Consider the following 20,214-nt stretch of genomic DNA (forward strand, 5'->3'; position numbering starts at 1 on the left):
AAGGCCCGGGACAGGGAGGGTCTGACACCTAAGTACAGACCAGTACTTGTCGGAGTCACGGAGGACGGACTCTCACCCTAAGTCTGTGAGCCGGGCCGACCACCTTCCCGCTACTCATCTGAAAACTGCTGTGCGCAGCGGATACTTAGCAGTTCTAATATTCCTAAATCCTCAAAAAACTTGGAGAAAACAATCATTAGTTTCTAGCGTGTAACGCAAAACTTTAAACAGCAGACCCAACGCCCGAGGACCCCGAGCGCCTGTCGGCTGCAGCAGAGCAGCCGGCCCTCCGCCGCCGCCAGCTCAAACGGCCCCAGCTCCGCAGGCCGCAGCGCGCAGCAGGACGGCACGGGCCTCCCACGCACAGTGAGGGTGTGAGTGCCTTCTCCAGCCCGAGAATCGAGGGGCAGCAACGCCAACAGCCGGCCTGCAACACTTCCCAGCCGGACCCGGCTGCACCCGCAGCACAGCCCCGCGGACTGGGGATCACAGCGCGTGAGCGAGAGCAGCGCCTCAGGGGGCTGTCCCAACCCGCCCTGCTTGCGCCGCTCACCCGGGGGACCACAGGCGCCTCTTCTACGCGGCAGCTCCAAGCTCGTCCTCAAACACAAATACCCGTGGATCCCGGAAGAGAAAAATGTGACCCAGTCCAAGCAAGCACAGATGAGTGACACAAACGTTCTGGCTTCCTGCTTTTTCTGTCCTAACTGAGCTTTATCTAAAAGCAGTTCTGGGGCGTCTGGGTGGCTAGGTCAGCTGACCGTGTGACTCAGGACTCTGGTTCTGGTCCTGATCTCAGGGTCCTAGGATCAAGCCCCACATCAGGCTCCCTGCTCAGCTGGAGTCCATTTGGGATTCTGTCCCTCTGCCCTCCCCCTCACCATCCCCCAAAATAAATAAATATGTCTTTAAAAAATAAAAACAACAAATAAAGGCAGTTCTGGGAGAGCTCAATGCTACATTCTTCATAGCACTGCGTACTACAGATTACACACTACCATTTGAACCAAATGAACAAAAATGATGTCGTTTAGCTGAATGATAAAATATCATATACATACATACACGCCACATCTGTACACTACATTGGGATACGTGTGGGAAACGCTTCTGCACGAATGTCAAGGTATTTCTCTACCCTGTGGCTAACTTAGAACAACAGCTTTAGCTTAATTAAGAGAGCTCTAAAAAGAAATATTCAGAGGTCTAACATGAAAATAAACTTAGTCTGTTATTATTTTAAAACCAAACAAATGTTCTTCCTCTAACAGAGGGATTTCTTACATGTACTGTTAAATTTAAAGATACCTTTCTAGACACTGTTCATACACACAAACTTGCTTCTACTAAATTTGTCCTAAGAGTACATTTCAGTGTGTCATTTTTTAGTATTTTATAAAGTTATTTTAGAAAAAAATTTTAAAATGAACCGTTTAAACTTCTCCTTCAACTCTCCATATTCACCTGTTTTAAACTTTGCTTTTCAATATTCATTTCTGTCCATGTGAACTCTATTTTTATGCATACATATGCATATCCTGTGACCTTAAGGTTCTGGTTTTTTTAATGTCATCTTATAAGAATAACTTAAAAAAAAATGGTCTAAAAAAAGGTTGTCAGCCAATAGAAAGGATACTTCAATAAAATTCACTGAAAGTATAACCATCTGAAGCTAAAACAGTGTTTACTGACAGTATTTCTCACCTGGGCTTAGCTCTACTAAGTAGGGCAGCTTCTCGGGCGGAAGCGCAGAGCCATAGCCGGACCCCTCCGCTTTCTCCTTGCCTCTCGCCAGCTTCCCGTCGACATGTTTCTTAGTTTTCTTTGGGATATAGTCTGGTGGCCTCCTCTTCAACTGAAAGACTAAAACCCCTAGAACAGTGCACATTGTCAATCATCAAGCAGACTCCAATCAGTATACAAGGCCAAACGACTCACCGTCAACTCTTCCAAGATCTACCAAGAAAATGTAACTTAACATCTCCCAAGGAGTGACTGAGTTAAGGCTTACCCAATTTATACTTTTACTCAGTAGAGGAAATTTTAGTCACTCATGTTCTGAAAAAGTCTACTAGCAATTTCCAAAAATTATTTCAAATCAACTACCTTGATTAAAAGCGCATCATGTGCTTGAGAACGACGCAGCAGCAGTTTAGGACCCAATGAATGTTCACACTGGTAAATCGTGCTGTGGTCAGTGAGCACACACACACACACACACATGAGCATGCACACACAAATGCATCTATACAAATATATTTTCAGTTCATCTGATTTTTATTTGATCCAACAGAAATAACTCAGAATTCAAAGCAATTCGACTTTATAACACAATTTAAAGTTTACACTGCCTAGAAAGAGGTAAACTAAGCAAGTGTACTTTAAACTATCAGCCGACACTACTGACAGGACGAACAGGCAATCAAGTGTATTGTCTTCACGCGGCCAAGGCCTCTGCTCAAGGCCAGCCAGCTTACAGAGTGAAACTGAAAGCAAGATTTCATCTGAAACACAGCATTCAGTCTTCGCTGCTCCGAAATAACTAGGGGAACCTGTCTGAATGGTAAAACGTCTGGACGTCTCATTGGAAATGACTAAATTCCTGGACAATCTCTAAGGCTGCGGGTCTCCATGCCCATCAGCAGCACTCAGGTGGACGGGCCCCTGCTGCTGACTCACACAGGGACTCACACAGGCTGTCCCGGTGTAGGAAGAGAACCTTGCTGGAAGAAGGAACAGACAGGAGTGTGACTTCAGGACAAGGGCTCACCGAGGAACCATCCAGCAAGCCTAGGAGGGAGCTACAAAACCATATGGCAGGATGCGTGCGCGCGCGCGCGCGCACGCACACACACACACACACACACACACACCCCGCCATGCATGCGCCTCTGAATCCTCAGTTGGACAACTACCATACCCAGCAGAGATTTAATGTGTGATATAAACAATTCTTTAACAAACAAAACTACCCTTTACCTTTGTCACTTGGCCATTCCCTGAAGATTTGTAAAGGACACTCATCATCATCCAGGATAATTTCTTTAGCACCTTTTTCATCAGAGTGCTGGGCTCCGGGAGGAAGCATAACCTGAAAAGGAAAAATAATGAACTGTGCTTTGCCTAAAAATGAAATTACCAGGATTTACAAACCAGAATTTATTGTAAATAGAAGTCATGGTAGAATTAAACCGATCCAACACTAGACAATTCCCCAACTATCAACGGAAGGACAACAGCTTCCAAGAAAAGGCTTAGCCAGCTTATTGGGCCCTTTTATCTACCTGCCCCTCTAGCCCCCAGAAAGAACTAGTGCAGTAATTTTGTTTGTTTTTTAACAAACTCTTCTGGGGAAGGGTGGTACATAATGGTCAAATTGGGAGTAAGTTCTTAAGGAAAGGTCACTCCACTACCGCTCAGTCTCTGGTCCCTAACCCACGTCTGCGTCATCAAATAACTGTTGCCATGGTCTCGTCTACTGTGAGATCTCTCAAGACAACCAGCACCTGACAAGGAAACAGCACAGCATTCTTTTTCTTACGGAGAATGTGTCTTTATGATGAGATCTTAATCAGACCATTTAGCTATACCACTGGGCTATTCATTCAACAAATGTTTTTAAGCACCTGTTTTTAAAAGACTACATTCAGAGACACTCTTAAAATTCATAATGCTGTATTAATTTTTATGTTTTTATGGTAACCAACAGTTCTCGTCATGGTCTGAGAAAGCCCCCAGTAACACCGAGGAAAGATCTAGGAGACAGCAGCCCAATAATCTCCCGCACGGCCTGGACGTCGGCCCTCCTTCGTTCTCTGCTGCTGTTAAAGCAAACCAAAACACGGGCAGAGACTCAGGGCAGAAGCGAAGCCACTGGCACGTGAACGTCATTCCCAGGCTACGGTACCACAGTGACGTCATCTACCACTCAGATACACTGTCACAGCCCCTACACTGAATGGGTCAGACTCCTCAGAGAACCCTGGGATTTCTCTACACACGGCTTCAAAACGATCTGACAAAGACAAATGTATTGTAACACACTGTCTTGCTAAAGTAATTAATCTTCCTTGTACTGTTCTGTATCAAACTTAGCATTTTGGGCTGAGAACACACAGAGTTCAGAACCTGATCTTCATTTCTCTCGTGTCCCGATCCTTGTCAGGCGTCCTGGCAGTCCCCAGACATGCCCGACTACTCAGAGCTCTCAGATTAAGCCGTGAGTTCCACATGTCCATGCTCTCTGGAGCCTCAAAGGCTCGTTTCCCAGCGTCCATGTCTAGCTCAAGTACAGCTCCTCCAGGAAGTCCTCCGTGACCACCACTCTCATTCCAGGGCTCCCTGATTTGTAATTCTCATGTTTGGCTTTTCTGTCTCCCTTTAGTGTAAGTTCTTTTAGAGACAGCTCTTGCTTTCGTGACCCCACAGAGTACCTAACGAGTAAAAGGAACTTAAATATTTATTGAAAAATAGCTAAAATAACAAATGAGTGAACATGGAAGCACTACCTATTACATAACTGGTAAGATGGCAAACCAAGAGAAAAAAGAATATCTAATTCAAGATCCATCCCTCTCCAGAGGCGGAAGTGTACCTCCCAGATAGACAGTGATGCTCGCTGTGGATTTCTCCGGAACGGGAAAGCAGCGATCTACCAAACCCAGCATTGCAACACAGTTCTCCTCGACTTCGTACCTAACCGCCAGGAGGAAAATGCACCAGGAAGGCCTGGCATCGAAGTGTGTCCCCTTCAGAGGCAAGGCCTGATCACCTTCGTCACCTACCCTCCCAACTGCACCCGACGACTCCTCCTCCCCCAAGCAGGGCAGAGTTTCGGTTCAGGATACTGTTTCCTCTTCTATGAACCCACCGAACCATGATCCCATGAATCCCAGATGGGATTTCCTCAGAAATCCCATACAAAATATATCTTTTATTTCTGGAGGCATCGCTTTCCCTTCTAATTTATCAATCCCACTTCTAACTCTCTTCTAATGAGCCCAAAGGAAATGAAAGAGCGCATCACAAAATAAACACTCGTGATCACTTATCTTTCCCCACCCCACAAAGAAATGAGCTTTGGGTTTTAGGGGGTTTTGGGGTTCCAATACAGGCTCACTGTAAAAAACTGCAATAGAGAAAAGCATAAGGAGGGGCGCCTGGGTGGCTCCGTGGGTTAAGCATCTGCTTTTGGCTCAGGTCATGACCTCAGGGTCTTCAGAAGGAACCCCGCATCGGGCTCTCTGCTCTGCAGGGAGCCTGCTTCTCCCTCTACCTGCTTCTCTGCATACTTGTGATCTCTCTGTCAAATTAATAAATAAAACATTAAACAAACAAGCAAAAAAAGAAAAGAAAAGAAACAAAGAGAGACAGAGAGAGAGAGAAGCATAAGGAAGGAAAAAAAAAACCAAAAAAGACCAAAATCCACCGTGAGATGACTGTTTTCACAATCACGCGTTCAGTAATGATCTTTACACATCAATCCACGGCACATAAGAGGGCTCCTGAACCGCACCTGTGTTTCAAAGTCTTCTGTTCTCCTTCCTCCCTTCAGGTACGTAACTGGTAACCTGCTGTGCGTTCTTCCGGGCATCCATCCTTCTCTATGGTCACGTATGCATAGACACAGACTTGTGTTGTTCCGTTTTATTTTATGGCGACCGTTTTTCCAAAAACGGGGTTATTTTATAAAATATGCATGTAGATTTAATTCATAATGTTTCATAGCAACAGGTATCCAATGGCGTAGCATTCCTTTAGTGACGGGTGTTTAGTTTTGCTTATTTATTACTGTGACACACAGGGCTGAAGAAACGTCCTCACAGACCACACCAGATAGGTACTGGCCAGGTTTCAGACAGCGTGGCTTTTACCACCTCCTTTACAGACACAGATTTCAGACTCAAACACTCTCTCCACTGTGCAGATGGTGCTACGTGCGGTGACTGCACAGACACATTCCAGACTCTCCTTCTCCATCGCCCTCAGGATGACCACTGTGCTAGACTCTACTCGGGGAGCCTGTGCCTTTCCACTTCTTGGCCCACTTCACAATTTTGCTGGAGGATGTCCTCCGCTGCCTTATTGAGAAAGGCTGGATAGGTGGTAGGTTTCGCCTCGAATGTTCTGAAATGTCTTTGTTCACCCATCTAGCGCACGGCAGTCTGGAACAGAGAGCAGCTCACTGAGAGTCAGAAAGTGCCATGTCACGTCACGTGTCCTAGACTCCACGGTGCTGACACTATGTCCGGCACTGGTCTTGCCCCCAACCTCTTAGATGTGGCTTCGGTCTTTTTCTTTGGAATCATTATTCTCTTTTCTTTAGTTTTCTGCAATTTCAAAATAATATACCTTAGTCTGGCTCTTTTTTGAAGTGACTGTACCATTATTCAGCGGGCCCTCTTTGAGCTCAAAACTCAAACCCTCCAGTTCTGAGAGCCATTCCAGGACATTTTCTTGGTAACTTCCATCTCTTCACGTCCTCTTGCTTTCTCCCTCTGGCCCTCCTTTAGCTAAGTGCCAGGCAGTCTAAAAGATGACCTTTCTGGTCGTTTCTCCCTGTCCTACACGTGAGCAGTTATCTTGAACTTCCACGCCCTCCACTGGCATTTTTTTCCTATCCCTTTTCTACTTCTATTTTAAAGTTCCTGGTCTCCTTCTTCAAGTGTCCCTCGTGACAGCACTGTGGTCCTCTCCAACAGACCCATGGCCTTCCTTCTCCCTCTGAGTCACAGTTTTTCTGAACACTTCTGTGTGCTTTCTGCCCTGTCTCCTCCATGAAATACGACCAGGTTCTTTCACCTGTTTGTTTCATTTTAAAGGGGTTTCCACTACGTGCGGAAGCTTGTCGTCTGCTCGCATTTGCCCGTGAGGCACAGGGAAGCTCCAGACGTGGGGCAAGATGACCGTCGGGGGCCCTCTGAGAGAGGTCCCCGGGCTGGACTCCCGCAGGCGAGCGTCCATGCAGACCTTCCTCGCGTGGCCGGAGGGTGCCTTCCGGGAGAAAGCCTCCGAGCCGCTGGCTGTTGGGCCCCGGCAGAGCTTCCCCCTCAGCCTCCCACCTTCAGGGAAGACCCTGGCCGTCCCCTGCAAGGCCGGTGGTCACCGCCCAACGCAAGGCCTCCTTCCCGGCTCCAGCAAGCCTTCAGATGGAGAGGCGGCAGGGAGCGGGCAGGGGAGGCGCTGGTGCGGTCTACTGCTTCCCGGGAGAGCTCCCAGTCCCCGTTTCAGTTTCGCCCCGCGTCAGGGCTGACTCAGCAAGCGCGCCAGCCCCTCCTGCCCAAGTCTGCTGGGGACCGTGAGGCAGGCCCCTGGCCGGTGCGGTCTGCGGCGTTCCCTCTGCAGCTTTCCTGGGGCCCAACCAGTCGGACACCAGTCTTTACTTCTGCAGAATTTCATTCCCAACTCTGCTCTTTTGCCGTCTCTCCTTTCTCTTGTTCTGGTGCATTTATACAATTATCTTATTTCTTTATTGTCATTTCAATGGGAAAAATGTTTTATTTTCAGCTAACAACGGAGCTATATTCATAAAATTACAGATCTACCAGTCTTTCCAACTGAATATAGCTTCTTAGCTTTTCAGCAGAAAGATAAAAGCCATAAAAATCAACAAGCCCTTTTATTCCATTTCATCTATAGCTAACAAAAGAGGCCTCGGACCTCTACACTGAACGCTACAAGACACTCCTGGGACTCAAAGATGGCACCAACAAAGGGGCGCCCTGTGCTCACAGCCTGGCAGACGGGACACTTGAGGGTGGCCGTCTCTCTGACTCATCTACAGAACCCAGGCAAACCCCGTCACAATTCCAGTAGCTTCTGCATACGAACTGATGAGCTGATTCTGAAATTTATTCAGAAACACAAATGACCTAGAAAAACTGAAGTGATTTTTAAAAGCAAAAAACAAAACAAAAAAACAAAATTGGGCCTTACTTTACGCAGTAGAACTTTAGGACTTATTATAAAGCTACAGTAGTCAATACAGCTTGATGCTAACAAAAAGATAAAAGACGCACAGATAAACAGAACAGATGCCAGAACTCGAACCATATAAAAATATATATATAATTACTTATATATATAAATACATCATACATATAAATATATAAAATATATATCTATACATTATGTATATAAAATATATATAAACCTATCTACAAATATGTATAATTATTCTATATTATATACATAAATACATATCAATAAATACGGGTCCAATTGATTTTCAACAATGGTGTCAAAGCACTCCAGAGAAAAGAAAGTCTTCTTAACCAACTGTGCTGCGTCAACTGGGAAAAAATGAACACCTACCCTAATTGTACACTGTATGCAAATGTTAACTTGAAATGGAACATAAAGACCTAAGTGTAAAAACTAAAGCTATAAAACACAGGAGGAAGGGCACCTGGGTGGTCAGTTAAGCGTCCGACTTCTGGGTCCTGGGACAGGCACCAACCAGCACTGGGCTCCCTGCTCAGCGGGGAGTCTGCTTCTCCCTCTTCCGTTACCCCTCCCTTCTGCTCCTGCCCTCTCTCTCTCTCTCTCTCTCTCAAATAAATAAATAAAATCTTTAAAAAAATAATATTAAGACACAGGAGGAAAAGTATTTTCAACCTCAGAAAAGTCGAATTCTTTTATAGAACACAAACAACAGAATGCTAAAAAAAAAAATAAGGTTGACTTAGCTCCAAGTCAAAAAAACTCTATTCTCTAAAGGGCATCATTAAAAAAATGAAAGGCAAACCGAGTCACAGACAGGAAAATATTCACAACAAATGTGTCACACAAAGGGCTTAACATATATCTATCTCAAGAGGGTAATTAAATAATTTTTTTAAAGATTTTATTTATTGAGAGAGAGAGTATGAGCAGGGAGTAGCCCGATGTGAATCCCAGGACCCTGGGATCAAGACCTGAGCGGAAGGCAGATGCGTACCCAACTGAGCCCCTCCAGGAGCCCCTAAAAATGTTTCCCACAGTGAGAGAGCACTATAACCTACCAGAATGGCTGGCATGTAAAATGAGCACATCCAATACGGTATTCTCACAAGCTTCTGGTGCACATGGCACACGATATAATCAGCTTGCAGTGCCAGTTTCAAAGTTCCTTAAGAAGTTACACAAACAATTCACTCAAGAAAAAAGTCTGTCTGTGAGAAGACCTGCCCGCATACACTCGCAGCGGCTTTACTCTCGCAGCCCCAAACCGGAAACTGGAAACAACACAAGTGTCCGTCAACAGGTAAAGAGATGAACGAGCCTGGAAATACCCATACAATGAACTACTACTCAGCAACAAAAAAGAAGCAAGCACGGTCCACGCAAGCACATTCGAAACTGTTACCCCGAGCACAAGAAAGCAGGCAGTAAGAGCACACGCTATATGCTACTTACATAGAAACTCTACAAAGGGCGGCCTGGGGAAGGGAGAGGAGGAAGTGATGAACGGCTCAGAGGCACACAGAGATTTCTGGAGGTCACGAGATGGCCCTCCACACTGGTACACCAGTCCCAGTGGGGCCGCAGAGGACAAGTCCGTGCCGTTCCCCGCACGGCAAGCATTCCTCCATAATCCGGGGGGGAGGGGGACTGAAACGACGAACCGCACTCTTCCATGACTTAGTCGTCTGCTAAGAGGAGGAAAGGCAGCCATCTCTAGGAAAACCCCAAGGCCAGTGCGACTTAACAGGAAATCCTGGTGATGAAGTCAGCACACACTCATCACTGACTTTCGGGCTAAAAATTGTCCAAGCAGTCTGTCTCAGAGAGAAAACCTGCTTGGTTTTGCTTAATATGACCCACTCAGTTCTGAGGAGTAAGAGCCCACTGTCCCCGTGAGAGCTGGGTGAAGATACGCGGCCTTCATCTGCGCGAAAGGATGGTGAGGGCTCACGGCAGGCGCCCAGAGCCAGCCGGCACAGCAACCAGGCTGTGTGCTCAGAAGGGAATCTTCACGCTGCCATCTTAGTCGGCTGTTAGAAAAAGCCTTAGATATATTAAGTTACCTGCATACGCGAAACAAGAACTAAAAGGTATATATCTGTGTATATATAGAGATAAGGGTTATCTTTTGGTATTAGAACTATGGGTGATTTTTATTCTCTTCAAGTCACCTTTCTATACTTTCTTCTTTCTGTATATTTATTTACTACTTTTGTAACAGAAGGGAGAATGTTAGCTTTCCATACATATTTAAGACAGAGTTTCCATTCCTTACATCCTAAATGACACTACTGGGAGAGAACAAGCCTACCTTTAATGTCACCTACAGAGCACATTTCCGATGAAACGTGACTCGCAGCCTGCGTAACGCCGGTAAGCTCTGACCGGACAGTCACATACAGTTACGTACCCGGGCAATGCAGTAATCCTTTGGGTTTTCTCTCTCCAGACCGTATTTCTCTAAAGCTTCAGCCACAGCAAAGTCTGCAGGGTCTGTGGTAGACAGCAGGATTGTCTTGTATGGAATATTTGGTTTTAAACTATCTGCATAAATTCTCAATGTTCCACCTGAAAAAAAACATTTTGACATCTTTGAGCACTACTTTATTTTATTCCAGTAACAAAGATAGCTAACATTTATGATCACTTAAAAAAAGGGCACCCAAGTTCCAGGTGCAAGGCATACAAAGATGGAATCTGTGTAGTAATTCTAGATTCGTGTCTGTGAGACAACATACAATGGCAGTCCCTTGTTGATCTAACAACATTCTGCGACAGTGAACCACCCAGTACGACGAAGACGGTTTCTGTCCTCTCTTCAAGCCTGAGCAGTTTTTATGACGATGAACCGATGCCCACTATGGGTCCAGGATGAGAACGGGAAGAAACTCCAGAGAGCTCTGATGGTGCTGCCCGTCAACATGGTTAAGCACACACAAACTCACACAGACCGCGTGCCCCCGTGTCCCAGTGCCGAGGATACAGCGATGAACAGGTCAGCGGGGACGGCTTACTGTGCAGCTGTGGGGCGCAGGAGGAAAGGACGGACAAGGGAGCAAACAGGTAAGACAGTGGGACATGTGGTGGAAACATAAGCAGGGCTGTGAGGAAGAAAATGACCAAGAGCCTCCTAAGTGCCCGGGACTGTAAAGCCTTCTATGAAGACGAGCAGCTGCCAGGAGCCGAGGGGCCGCAGGGGCCGGCAGGGGCATGCAGCAGCCGCAGGGGCCCCTCGAGAGCTTCCAGGGCGGAGGGACTGGCAGGTGCTAAGGCCTACAGGTGGCATGGGTCTGGCTGGGCTCACCGGCCAGAGATGAACCCCAGGTGAAAAGAGGGAAATGCAGTGAGACTGGCCAAGGCCAGGTCACACGGGCCTTCCTGGTCCGCCATCACATGGGCCTAGGCCAGACCAAGACCCTGAGAGTCTGGGTTTGACTCTAGTGTAAGCGGGAGCCGCCGGGAGGCTCTGGCTCCGTGTACGCGCACACACGGAAGAGCGAGGCCGCGCCCACGTGTGGGGAGTGTGCAGGTCGCCCCTCGCGCTCTCCTGGGGCAGGGGGCTTTGGGGCTGCAGATGGGACTGCAGCCCCCCAGCGAGGCCAGTTCTGATGCACGCATCCGACTCCACCGAGGCACGTCCCGCTGGTTTTACTACCTCTACGTCCAGATGCACACGGGAACTGACTTACTAGAAAGACGTGTACAAGAGAATGAGTGAAAACAATCTTACAGGCTGAGGTAAAATCTCCGTGTGCTTTGATGAGACAAACACAGAGCAAACCAGACTACCTGTTCAGAAAGCGGAGGAGATGACTACAAAAAAGGCAAATGGTCAGAAATTTAATTCTTCTAAGAAAATTTTGTATCCGCTAAAAGCCAAGACAAGTACTTGGCAATGCCAAAGTCACAGGCCATAGAGGATGAAAGACTGTTCTGTTCGGTCTGAAAAAATGTAAGGTCAGGGTTTACCAGAAAATCATTTACCAAGTCAGTAAGGTTCCTACGGACAGCACGCCTCCAGCAGCTCCTCAAGGACACGTTACGATGCGGCCGCTGTAAAATTCACTCACAGGCCAAAGGAGCTCAGCTGTTGGGCGGAATGACGTCTAGTACCTGTCTGAATGTCCAGGATATCCACAACTTGAACTGGTTTTAGTCTGAGCACAGAATCTAATTCAAAGGGCTTTCGGTTGACAAGCCTAATGCCGCAGTACCCTCCTCGCAGAGACACATGACCCCCAGCCTGCTGTGCAAGGACAGAGGGGCAGCGAACAATTTACACGCCCTACTATGCACTGAGATTGGTTTGCACAAACCTATGCGTCCGCTCTAAGACCACGGCAGGGCTGCCACTCCACTCTGAGGACAAACGGCCAAGGCCTGCGGGTCTGTGGGACCCCAACTGTGGGATCCCCGCCACAGTGCTCTGCTGCTCCCCAAGCTGCTGCTGCGGCAGCTGAGGCAGGACAGACACCTAGAAGAGCTTCGGGATGCCGCCAACAACGCCTCGGTAAGAAATCCACAGCCCTAACAGGTGGCAAAGCACTGTGCCACGAACCAATGAACTGACAGACACAGAGCACTTCGGGGCCAATGGCACTCGGAGGCATCACAAGCAAATATACCCGAGTACTGAAGAAGCTTCACGAAGTGCCGGGTCCAAGCTTCCTGCAAGCCGCGAGTCTGATCAGCTGTGTGGGGGTCAGGTCATGAGAATTCAGGGAACCAATCCTCAGGCCAGCCAGACACGAAAATAATGGACAGGGCTGCGAGTCTCGGGAGCCTTACCCACATGGCCGCGCCCCCATCTCTTCTACCAGCCAAAACAGCCGGGCTAGTAACTCCGACAGGTTATGGAAATAGATTTTTAAGTCATTTATTAAAGAAAAAAAATAGCTGGACTTAATGTATTCGACATCCTTAAGTATTAACAATAAACAGCTATTTTGCTAATATTTAGCTTTTTAGGGTTTCTTGGGTCTCTATATAGAAAAATGTTCCTTCTGCTCCCAACTATCCTTTCAACCTCTACTTGGTAGATGTTCTGCTAGTTCTCCTAATTCTTTGGAGGTTTTGTTTTCCTCTTGTCTTTGCCTACTCCTCTGAACAGTAGCCTTCCCTTAAATTCTTCCATTACCTGAATCTCACCACGTCCAGTGATGCTGCCTGACAACCACAGATCGCTCCCAAATCTCTCTCTCCAGCTGACACCGTGACCAGAACCTGGTCTTGAGCCACTCAGCCAGCAGCTCAGCACATCCCCCAGGTCCCACCAGCAGCTCCAGGAAACCCGTCTTCCACCCCCAAATGTTCTCTCACTGCAGTCCCTCAGCATCCATGTGACTGGAGACAGGTGTCGCAGTCTGGACCACGTCTTGGTAACCCCACCTCTTGGGGCCTCGGCTTCCGTGTGACCAGCCTACGGCCAGCTGCTGTGCTCAGAGACCCAACCCTCACACTTCCAGATGTAGTTCCAAGAGATCCATCCTCGACTCTGCTCCCATGGTAACCACTCCAGACCTGAAGCGAGGCTACATTAAAAGCTTTCTGAATCCCCACCTTATAACCCTTCAGCAGCATACTATCAGACCACATCTAATTTCTCCATCCTATTTTCCCAAATCTTCCCCATAAACATGGTTCTCTGTGAGCACAGTCTGAAGGGACACACAGAGTTTCCCGTAACAATACACACGTTACAACCTAATCCACATTAAAGCAAATTTCTTCTAAAAATATTTTATTGAGTTACTTACAGAAACGGATCCCCTCAGCTGGCTGCGCTTCTCACGACTCACGCATCTGAGCACACACTGGGCTATTCCTCAAGGAATCACTGAGAAAATGATCATTTCGATCACGTCCAACTCCTTCCTAAGAGAATCCCTCTGGGTCTGTCATGCGAAAGGTCCCTGTACGTTAGCCATCTCCGAGCACTCCTCTTGTTCTTCCAAAAATTTTATTCCTTTCTTCCTCCTCTTTGTATTTTCTTTCCCTCCTCATTTTCTTTTTCTTTTTTTTCCCTTAGGGCACATATTTCTAAGCCATTTCGAATCTTCCAGCAGACAGGACAGGACAGCTAAAAACATAATGTCACCCGGAGCTCGAGAGTGACGGGTCACATCACCCATGGAACTAGCAAGCAGCCCGCTCTCCCCACTGGTCTGAGTCACTGACGCTGCAGCTCCCACGGAACATGAAACTGAGACTCAGTTAGAAGGTGGCTGAGGACCCAAGTAAACAAGTGACAGAGCCCGTGTAGCTCCCCGTGGGGAACACATCCCTGACACAGCAGCCGGTGTGAGTTCCGAAGACATGGAACCCCTGGCAGTTTCTGTCAAGTGACCAAGCACATCGGAGCCAGGGTCCACAGACAACCCCACGAAAGCAGACGATACAGGCTGAGAGAGGGACTAACACTCTTGGCGTGAACGTAATATGGGCGTCAACGCAGCGCCCCATGGGTCTGCCCCGCTGTCCCATGTGCAGACTGGATTTCAGTTATGGTCATCGTCTGGGTAGGGTTGGAAACCCTCTGACTTGGGTTCGGACTCCAGAGAAGGGGTCCACCATCAGAGAATCGCTGCGAGTCCCAACGTTCAAAACCCTACACCGAGTGAGTGAGTGAGCGAGCAGATGCAGAGCAGACAACGGGCCCCCAGCAGCTCCCAGGCTGCGAGCATAAGGTCGGGGAGGACCGCAGGGCAGTTGGGCCCTGCTCGGTCAGACACCCGCACAGAGGCCCGATCGGTGACACAGACCTCACATACCCAGCTTCTTTCCAAAACTCAAAATGACTATGCTGTCATTCTGTAACAATCAAAACTAACTGACAAGTTTCTAACAAATATTTTCTTTGCTGAATACAATTACAGGTTAATTACAAATAAAAGTTTTATGTCAAATACCTAAATAACTAAAAACATACACGCCCAATTTATAGCTAAAATAGTAAAGTCATCTGTTTTAACTCTCTCTACGATGTGCTCGAGTCATCTCTAGCAGATGCCCGGGAGCAGAGGAGACGAGGCGGCGGAAGCGTGTACAGAGCACGCATTGCCGTTTAACTCAAGGGGCTGACAGGGACAAAAGCTGAACTTCTCTACATATACCTTGTTTTGTAGATATGACTTGGGAACTACTAGGTACATGAAATTTTTAAGAAACAAACCTCTAAAATCAAAAGCAAAACAAAACGAACAAAGCGAACTATAAATCAGTATGAGTGTCTGACCCCACAGTCAGGGATCTAGGCTGTCATTTCAGAACATCATAATTTCATAGTGCACCTTAGCGAGCATACCCACAAACAAGTATGCAGAAAAGCTGAAAATTTCTTCAGTATCACGCTGCTGTTAATATGAGCATTATTTTTCTTTTGATATTACTATTTATCATAAGGAAAAGCAAAAATTACGTTATCAGTATTAGGTGTGAAGAATTTTTAACCTAAGTGAAAAGATACTCAGATCTTCTAAAATCAAAATAGTAAAACAAAACAAAACAAAAACAAAAAAACCAAGGTATTTGAAGTATTTCCTAGCTCATCCACCAAACAGGCGCACAAGCAAACACTAACCAGGAACAAGGAGCAGCCCCAGCAACCAAATATTTGTCCCACAAAAAGAAGAGGAGCCCTTGGAGAGATAGCAGCTTCGTAGGTGGGGCAAGAAATGCACTGGGTGGGCGAACTGGACGTCCTGTCACACAGGGAGACCCGAGAGCACTGAGGACACGTGGGAGCTTGAGGTGCCGGTGGAGGACACCCGCGCCACCTCAAAGTGACAGCTCAAGAATCAGAAGGACAGTAACGGCAACAGATGGAAAAATATTGCCAAGTTTTAGCTCTACGAGTTCATGGAAACATTCCACAAACACTGCTCGGCTGTGCTCACCTGAGGACGGTAACAGGGAAGTATTTCTCCCCTAGAACCCTAAAGCTGCATGTTCACGTGACTGAGCACAGCAGGAGGAGAAACGGCCGTCTGTAGGATGCTGTCCGCAAACTCTACAAGACCAACAAGCGCCCAGTGACGCATCCTGGAGGGGAGCTAAGAGACAGGACCGGAACCCGGGGTGACAGACATGCCAAGCAGGGGCCACATGCAGGTTCCATGCAGCCCCCGACGTGACTGGACACTTCTCTGAGGCCATCGGCAGCACGTGACCAGTGACAGAACAGCAGACAGCACTAGGAATTAGCCTCGATTCTTTTGCACGTGACAACAGAACTATGGTTTCTTCTGTTTTCATTTTTCAAGAATCCTTACCTCTAGGAAAACCGTGAAATGGAAGATGAAACACTGAGAAATTTGGGATTTGCTTCAAAACAGTCCAATTTAGGAACAGGAGCAGAGACGAGACGCGCATCCTTAATCACAGGCGCTGGGAATGTATCTACCGTCTCCTTCCATACGTATTTCCCAGAATTAAAAAATGACAACTAAAGAAGAGCCGCACTGGGGAAACTGCGTAACTAACCCTAAGTCTTAGGGAAGGGAGCTCCTGCGCTTCAAGCCAAGCTGGGCCTGCAGCAGCCCGGCTGGGCGCAGGGCACCGGCCGCGCGGCCAGGCCGGGGCCGCGGGGCGGGGTCAGCGCGGGGAAGCCCGCGGTACCTGAGTCCGGCCGCCCGTCCGAGCTCCGGAACTCCTGCATCCTCCTCTCCAGTTTCTGCTGCCGGCGGCGCTTCATCACCACCTCCGGATTCGAGATCGTTCGCGTGAAGCTGGTCTCGGGCATGTCTTTGTAAACCTCGGCAGCCAGCCGGGAATTCTCCCTGGAAGACAAGAAAGGTACCGCCGGTCTTTTCTCAATGTGGTGTTAGAAAGAGCTGGGCTATAGTCACACCCATGCGTCCCTGGCGGATGGCCCTGGGGCTTGCTCTGTCCCGTGTGCCGCGGGTGAGAGACGCGTGCTGACAAGTGCCGCGGGTACAAAATGAGGTTCCTCTCATTACAAGCAACACACTAAAGGGAAATTTATAATCAAGATTTCCCAATGAGTTTATGTGACTTAATTACTGTGGATTCACCAGTCAGTCTAAAAGAAAACTGTATTAATTACACACATCAGGAATTTCCACCAGCGGTTTCCTAAAATAGACAAAATGAGCATTCCAACTGTAAGAAATAAAGGAACAAATATACTCTTACTGAGTAAAACTGTCTTAAAATTACAGTAAATCTTGAGCTCAAATAGTACGGTTTTTTAACAAAATGATTTACCAACATTCACTTTCTTGAAGCTAAATTTTCAAAAGGAAAAGGAATGACAAGGAGTCAACCACAGAGAATGAGGATGAAGCTTGCAATTAAAGACGGACTGGTGACTAAATTTTGATAAATACTCTTTGAAGGTGTCATTTTTAATCACAAAAATAGTTAAAAACCAATCAAGCACTTGGGTGCCTGGGGGGTGGTGGGTGCAGTCGGTGAGCCTTGAACTTCTGGTTTGGGCTCAGGTCATGGTCCTGGGGCTCCAAGAGCAGCCCTCACAGCAGGGAGTCTGTCTCTCTGCCCCTCCCCATGCTTTCCAACAGCAAAAAAAAATCAAACTTTGAATCAGCTCAACTGGATGATTTAATTCATTCTAAGTGACTAGTTTTCTGAACACAGACAATGTATCACCAGGTAAACCGCACTGATAAGCGGGACGAGCGAGCCGCAGCCCACATCTCAACCGCTCTTATCTCTGGCATTTCTCCTGGGCCAGCACCGGGCTTCCGCGAGCTCTACTGCTGATGCTGGAGAGAACCTCACCATGTAATACTGTGCTTGAGAGTTTGCGCTCATTCGGCAGACATCACTGCCTGAACCCACTCTGATGCGAACCAAAATGGGCCCGAGTCTACTCTAAAGTAAACACCATTAACTAAGGAACAGTTAAGTGTCCTCAACAGATACAGAACGCTGTTGCTAACAAACAGAATATAGACGGTCAGTGAGTGTACAAAAAGACATCTGCCTTGTTAATGATAAAATAAATGCGAGCTATGGGAGCTTTTATGCACAGTTCCCAGGGCAGTAGGAAGCAGGCAGGCTCGTGGGATCCAGCAGACACTTCCAGGGGCAGCCTGGTGACGCATACGTCCTCAGACTGCCAGAATCGTGGTTCAGAGCGCTCCCAGAGCTGGAGAGCAAGGATGCCCATAGTAGTAGTGCTTGTAATACCAAAACACCTAGGAACTACCTATAGCACCCAAAAAGGAGCCAGTGAGATAAAATTATAAAAAAAAAACTGTGAGACCACGACATAATCATCTAAATTACTTCATGCTTTTATGACAATACATCCTTGTGAGTGTATATATGCATTTATGGGACATACTCCAGTGGAAAAATGTCATTTGGAAAGCTCTAGTTTTAAAAGCCCATAATTATACCTGTTTAAAAACTCTATACATAAACTACATAAACAGATAAGTATGTATTTGTGTATGAGAAGCAAACTACAGGGACACGTGAGTGGCTCTGTCAGTGAAGCATCTGCCTTCCACTCAGGTCATGCTCTCAGGGTCCTGGGATCGAGCCCCGCATCGGGCTCTCTGCTCAGCAGGGATCCCGCTTCCCTCCCTCTCTCTGCTTGCCTCTCTGCCTGCTTGTGATCTCTCTATCTGACAAATAAGTAAAAAAAATCTTAAACAGAAACAGTAACCAAAAAACCTACAGTTCTTTTTGGGCTCCTGTGAGGACAGGTGATTCCTCCTCTCTCTCTGACACACCCATATGCTGACCTTCTACCGTGAATGGTATCACCTCAGCACTGGAAGGACAGTGCGGACACCACGCTGCAGGCCCAGCCAGGCGACAAGAGGCCTCGGGGGCAGCACACACCATGCCGCGGGCCAAACGACCAGACTGACGCACATGAAGACGGGCAGGACGAGGCCAAGCTCCCCCACCCAGGGGGAAGGTCAGCTTCCTCTGATGTCTTTTCTGTCATCATCAAGATGCAATGATTTCCCTTATTGCAGCAGCCCTGAGGTCAGAAGCTCAAAGGTCTTCCGAGAGGAAGTACAGCGAGGACAGGGCTGGTGTGTCGATGTAAGGAAAGGGAGCTGAGGGCTGGAGTCAACCAGACAGGGCGTCTGAACCCGGGCTACTGTTCGGACTGTTCCTGCCTACCTCGGGGGAGCAGTCAGTGGAGGGAAGGACTGCAGGACGGCACTGCTGCCTTAAAGACCGAAAGACCAGAGACAAAAGGCCAAAGATGAAGAAAACACTGACCTCAGTCGTCTACTCCGAGAAAACACTACTGCTCACCAGCGTGCTTCTCTGGGACTAGCAAACCCACGAGACAGGTAGGGTCGGCTGTCGGCCGTAACCCTTGCTTAGGTGAGACCCCACACACACACAAGAGCCAGAGGCGACCAAATTAACTTCACAGTTTCTCCGGTAATTTAACGAGCAAAGGGAAACAGAGATACTTCCAGAATTACTTACGTGTCATCCCCTTGGAAAGGCCTGTCATCCTTATCAGATGCCTGCCTCACGGCCTCTTTTTCTCTCTTCTTTTTCTCCTTCTTTTCTTTCTTTGAGAGCGTTCTCTTGAAGTTCTGAATAACACCTTCTTTCTCCTGCTTTTCAGGTCCGTTGCTTTGAGCCTTCTGGTGAAAGCAACATCGTTACTATGACGGCTGTTACACAGAGTCACAGAAAGGTCTTTGCGGCCGCGCTAACCGCGTGTCGCATGCTACCCCAACACCCCACTACAGAACGGGGACAGGTCCGGGCGATGGGAATGTGCTTTACCTTGACTGAGCTAATGGTTACAGGCATGTATTTAGCAAAGCTTAGTGAATTATACATCCAAGGTCTGTGTGTTTCACTGTGTGTATATTTTACCTTAATTCAAAACTAATATGTAAGCAAACAGAAAACCAAACCCACTAAGAAAACTAGGGTAGGAATCATAAAATCTGATTTTCTATGAATAAAAATCCAAATAATTTACATAAAGTTACTTTTTTAAAGAAAGCCTAACCAAAATATGGAAATAACTGGGGTCCTGGGTAGCTTAGTTGGTTGAGCGTGGCACTCTTTTTTTTTTTTTTTTAGAAGATTTTTATTTATTTATTTGACAGATAGAGATTACAACTAGGCAGAGAGGCAGGCAGAGAGAGAGGAGGAAGCAGGCTCCCTGCTGAGCAGAGAGACCGATGCGGGGCTCGATCCCAGGACCCTGAGATCATGACCTGAGCCGAAGGCAGAGGCTCCAACCCACTGAGCCACTCAGGTGCCCCAAGCGTGGCACTGCTCATTCCATTTCGG

General features: G+C 47.5%; 1 protein-coding gene across 19 annotated transcripts in view; it reads right to left on the reverse strand.

Moving 5' to 3' along the window:
* Positions 1–20,214, reverse strand: part of AFDN (afadin, adherens junction formation factor) — a 128,950-nt gene that overhangs the window by 72,791 nt on the left and 35,945 nt on the right. For 15 of the 19 annotated variants that reach the window (XM_059176499.1, XM_059176514.1, XM_059176507.1 and 12 more), the window contains exons 4-8: positions 19,387–19,550; positions 16,561–16,721; positions 10,355–10,512; positions 2,980–3,091; positions 1,705–1,872 (exon numbers count right to left, since the gene is read on the reverse strand). In XM_059176499.1, coding sequence (XP_059032482.1) covers positions 1,705–1,872; positions 2,980–3,091; positions 10,355–10,512; positions 16,561–16,721; positions 19,387–19,550 — 763 coding nt within the window. The remainder of the gene's footprint in view (positions 1–1,704; positions 1,873–2,979; positions 3,092–10,354; positions 10,513–16,560; positions 16,722–19,386; positions 19,551–20,214) is intronic. The other 4 variants (XM_059176503.1, XM_059176500.1, XM_059176518.1 and 1 more) reach the window with 1 other exon arrangement.

This window comes from Mustela lutreola, chromosome 6 (assembly GCF_030435805.1).
Source record: "Mustela lutreola isolate mMusLut2 chromosome 6, mMusLut2.pri, whole genome shotgun sequence".
Classification (NCBI taxonomy): domain Eukaryota; kingdom Metazoa; phylum Chordata; class Mammalia; order Carnivora; family Mustelidae; genus Mustela; species Mustela lutreola.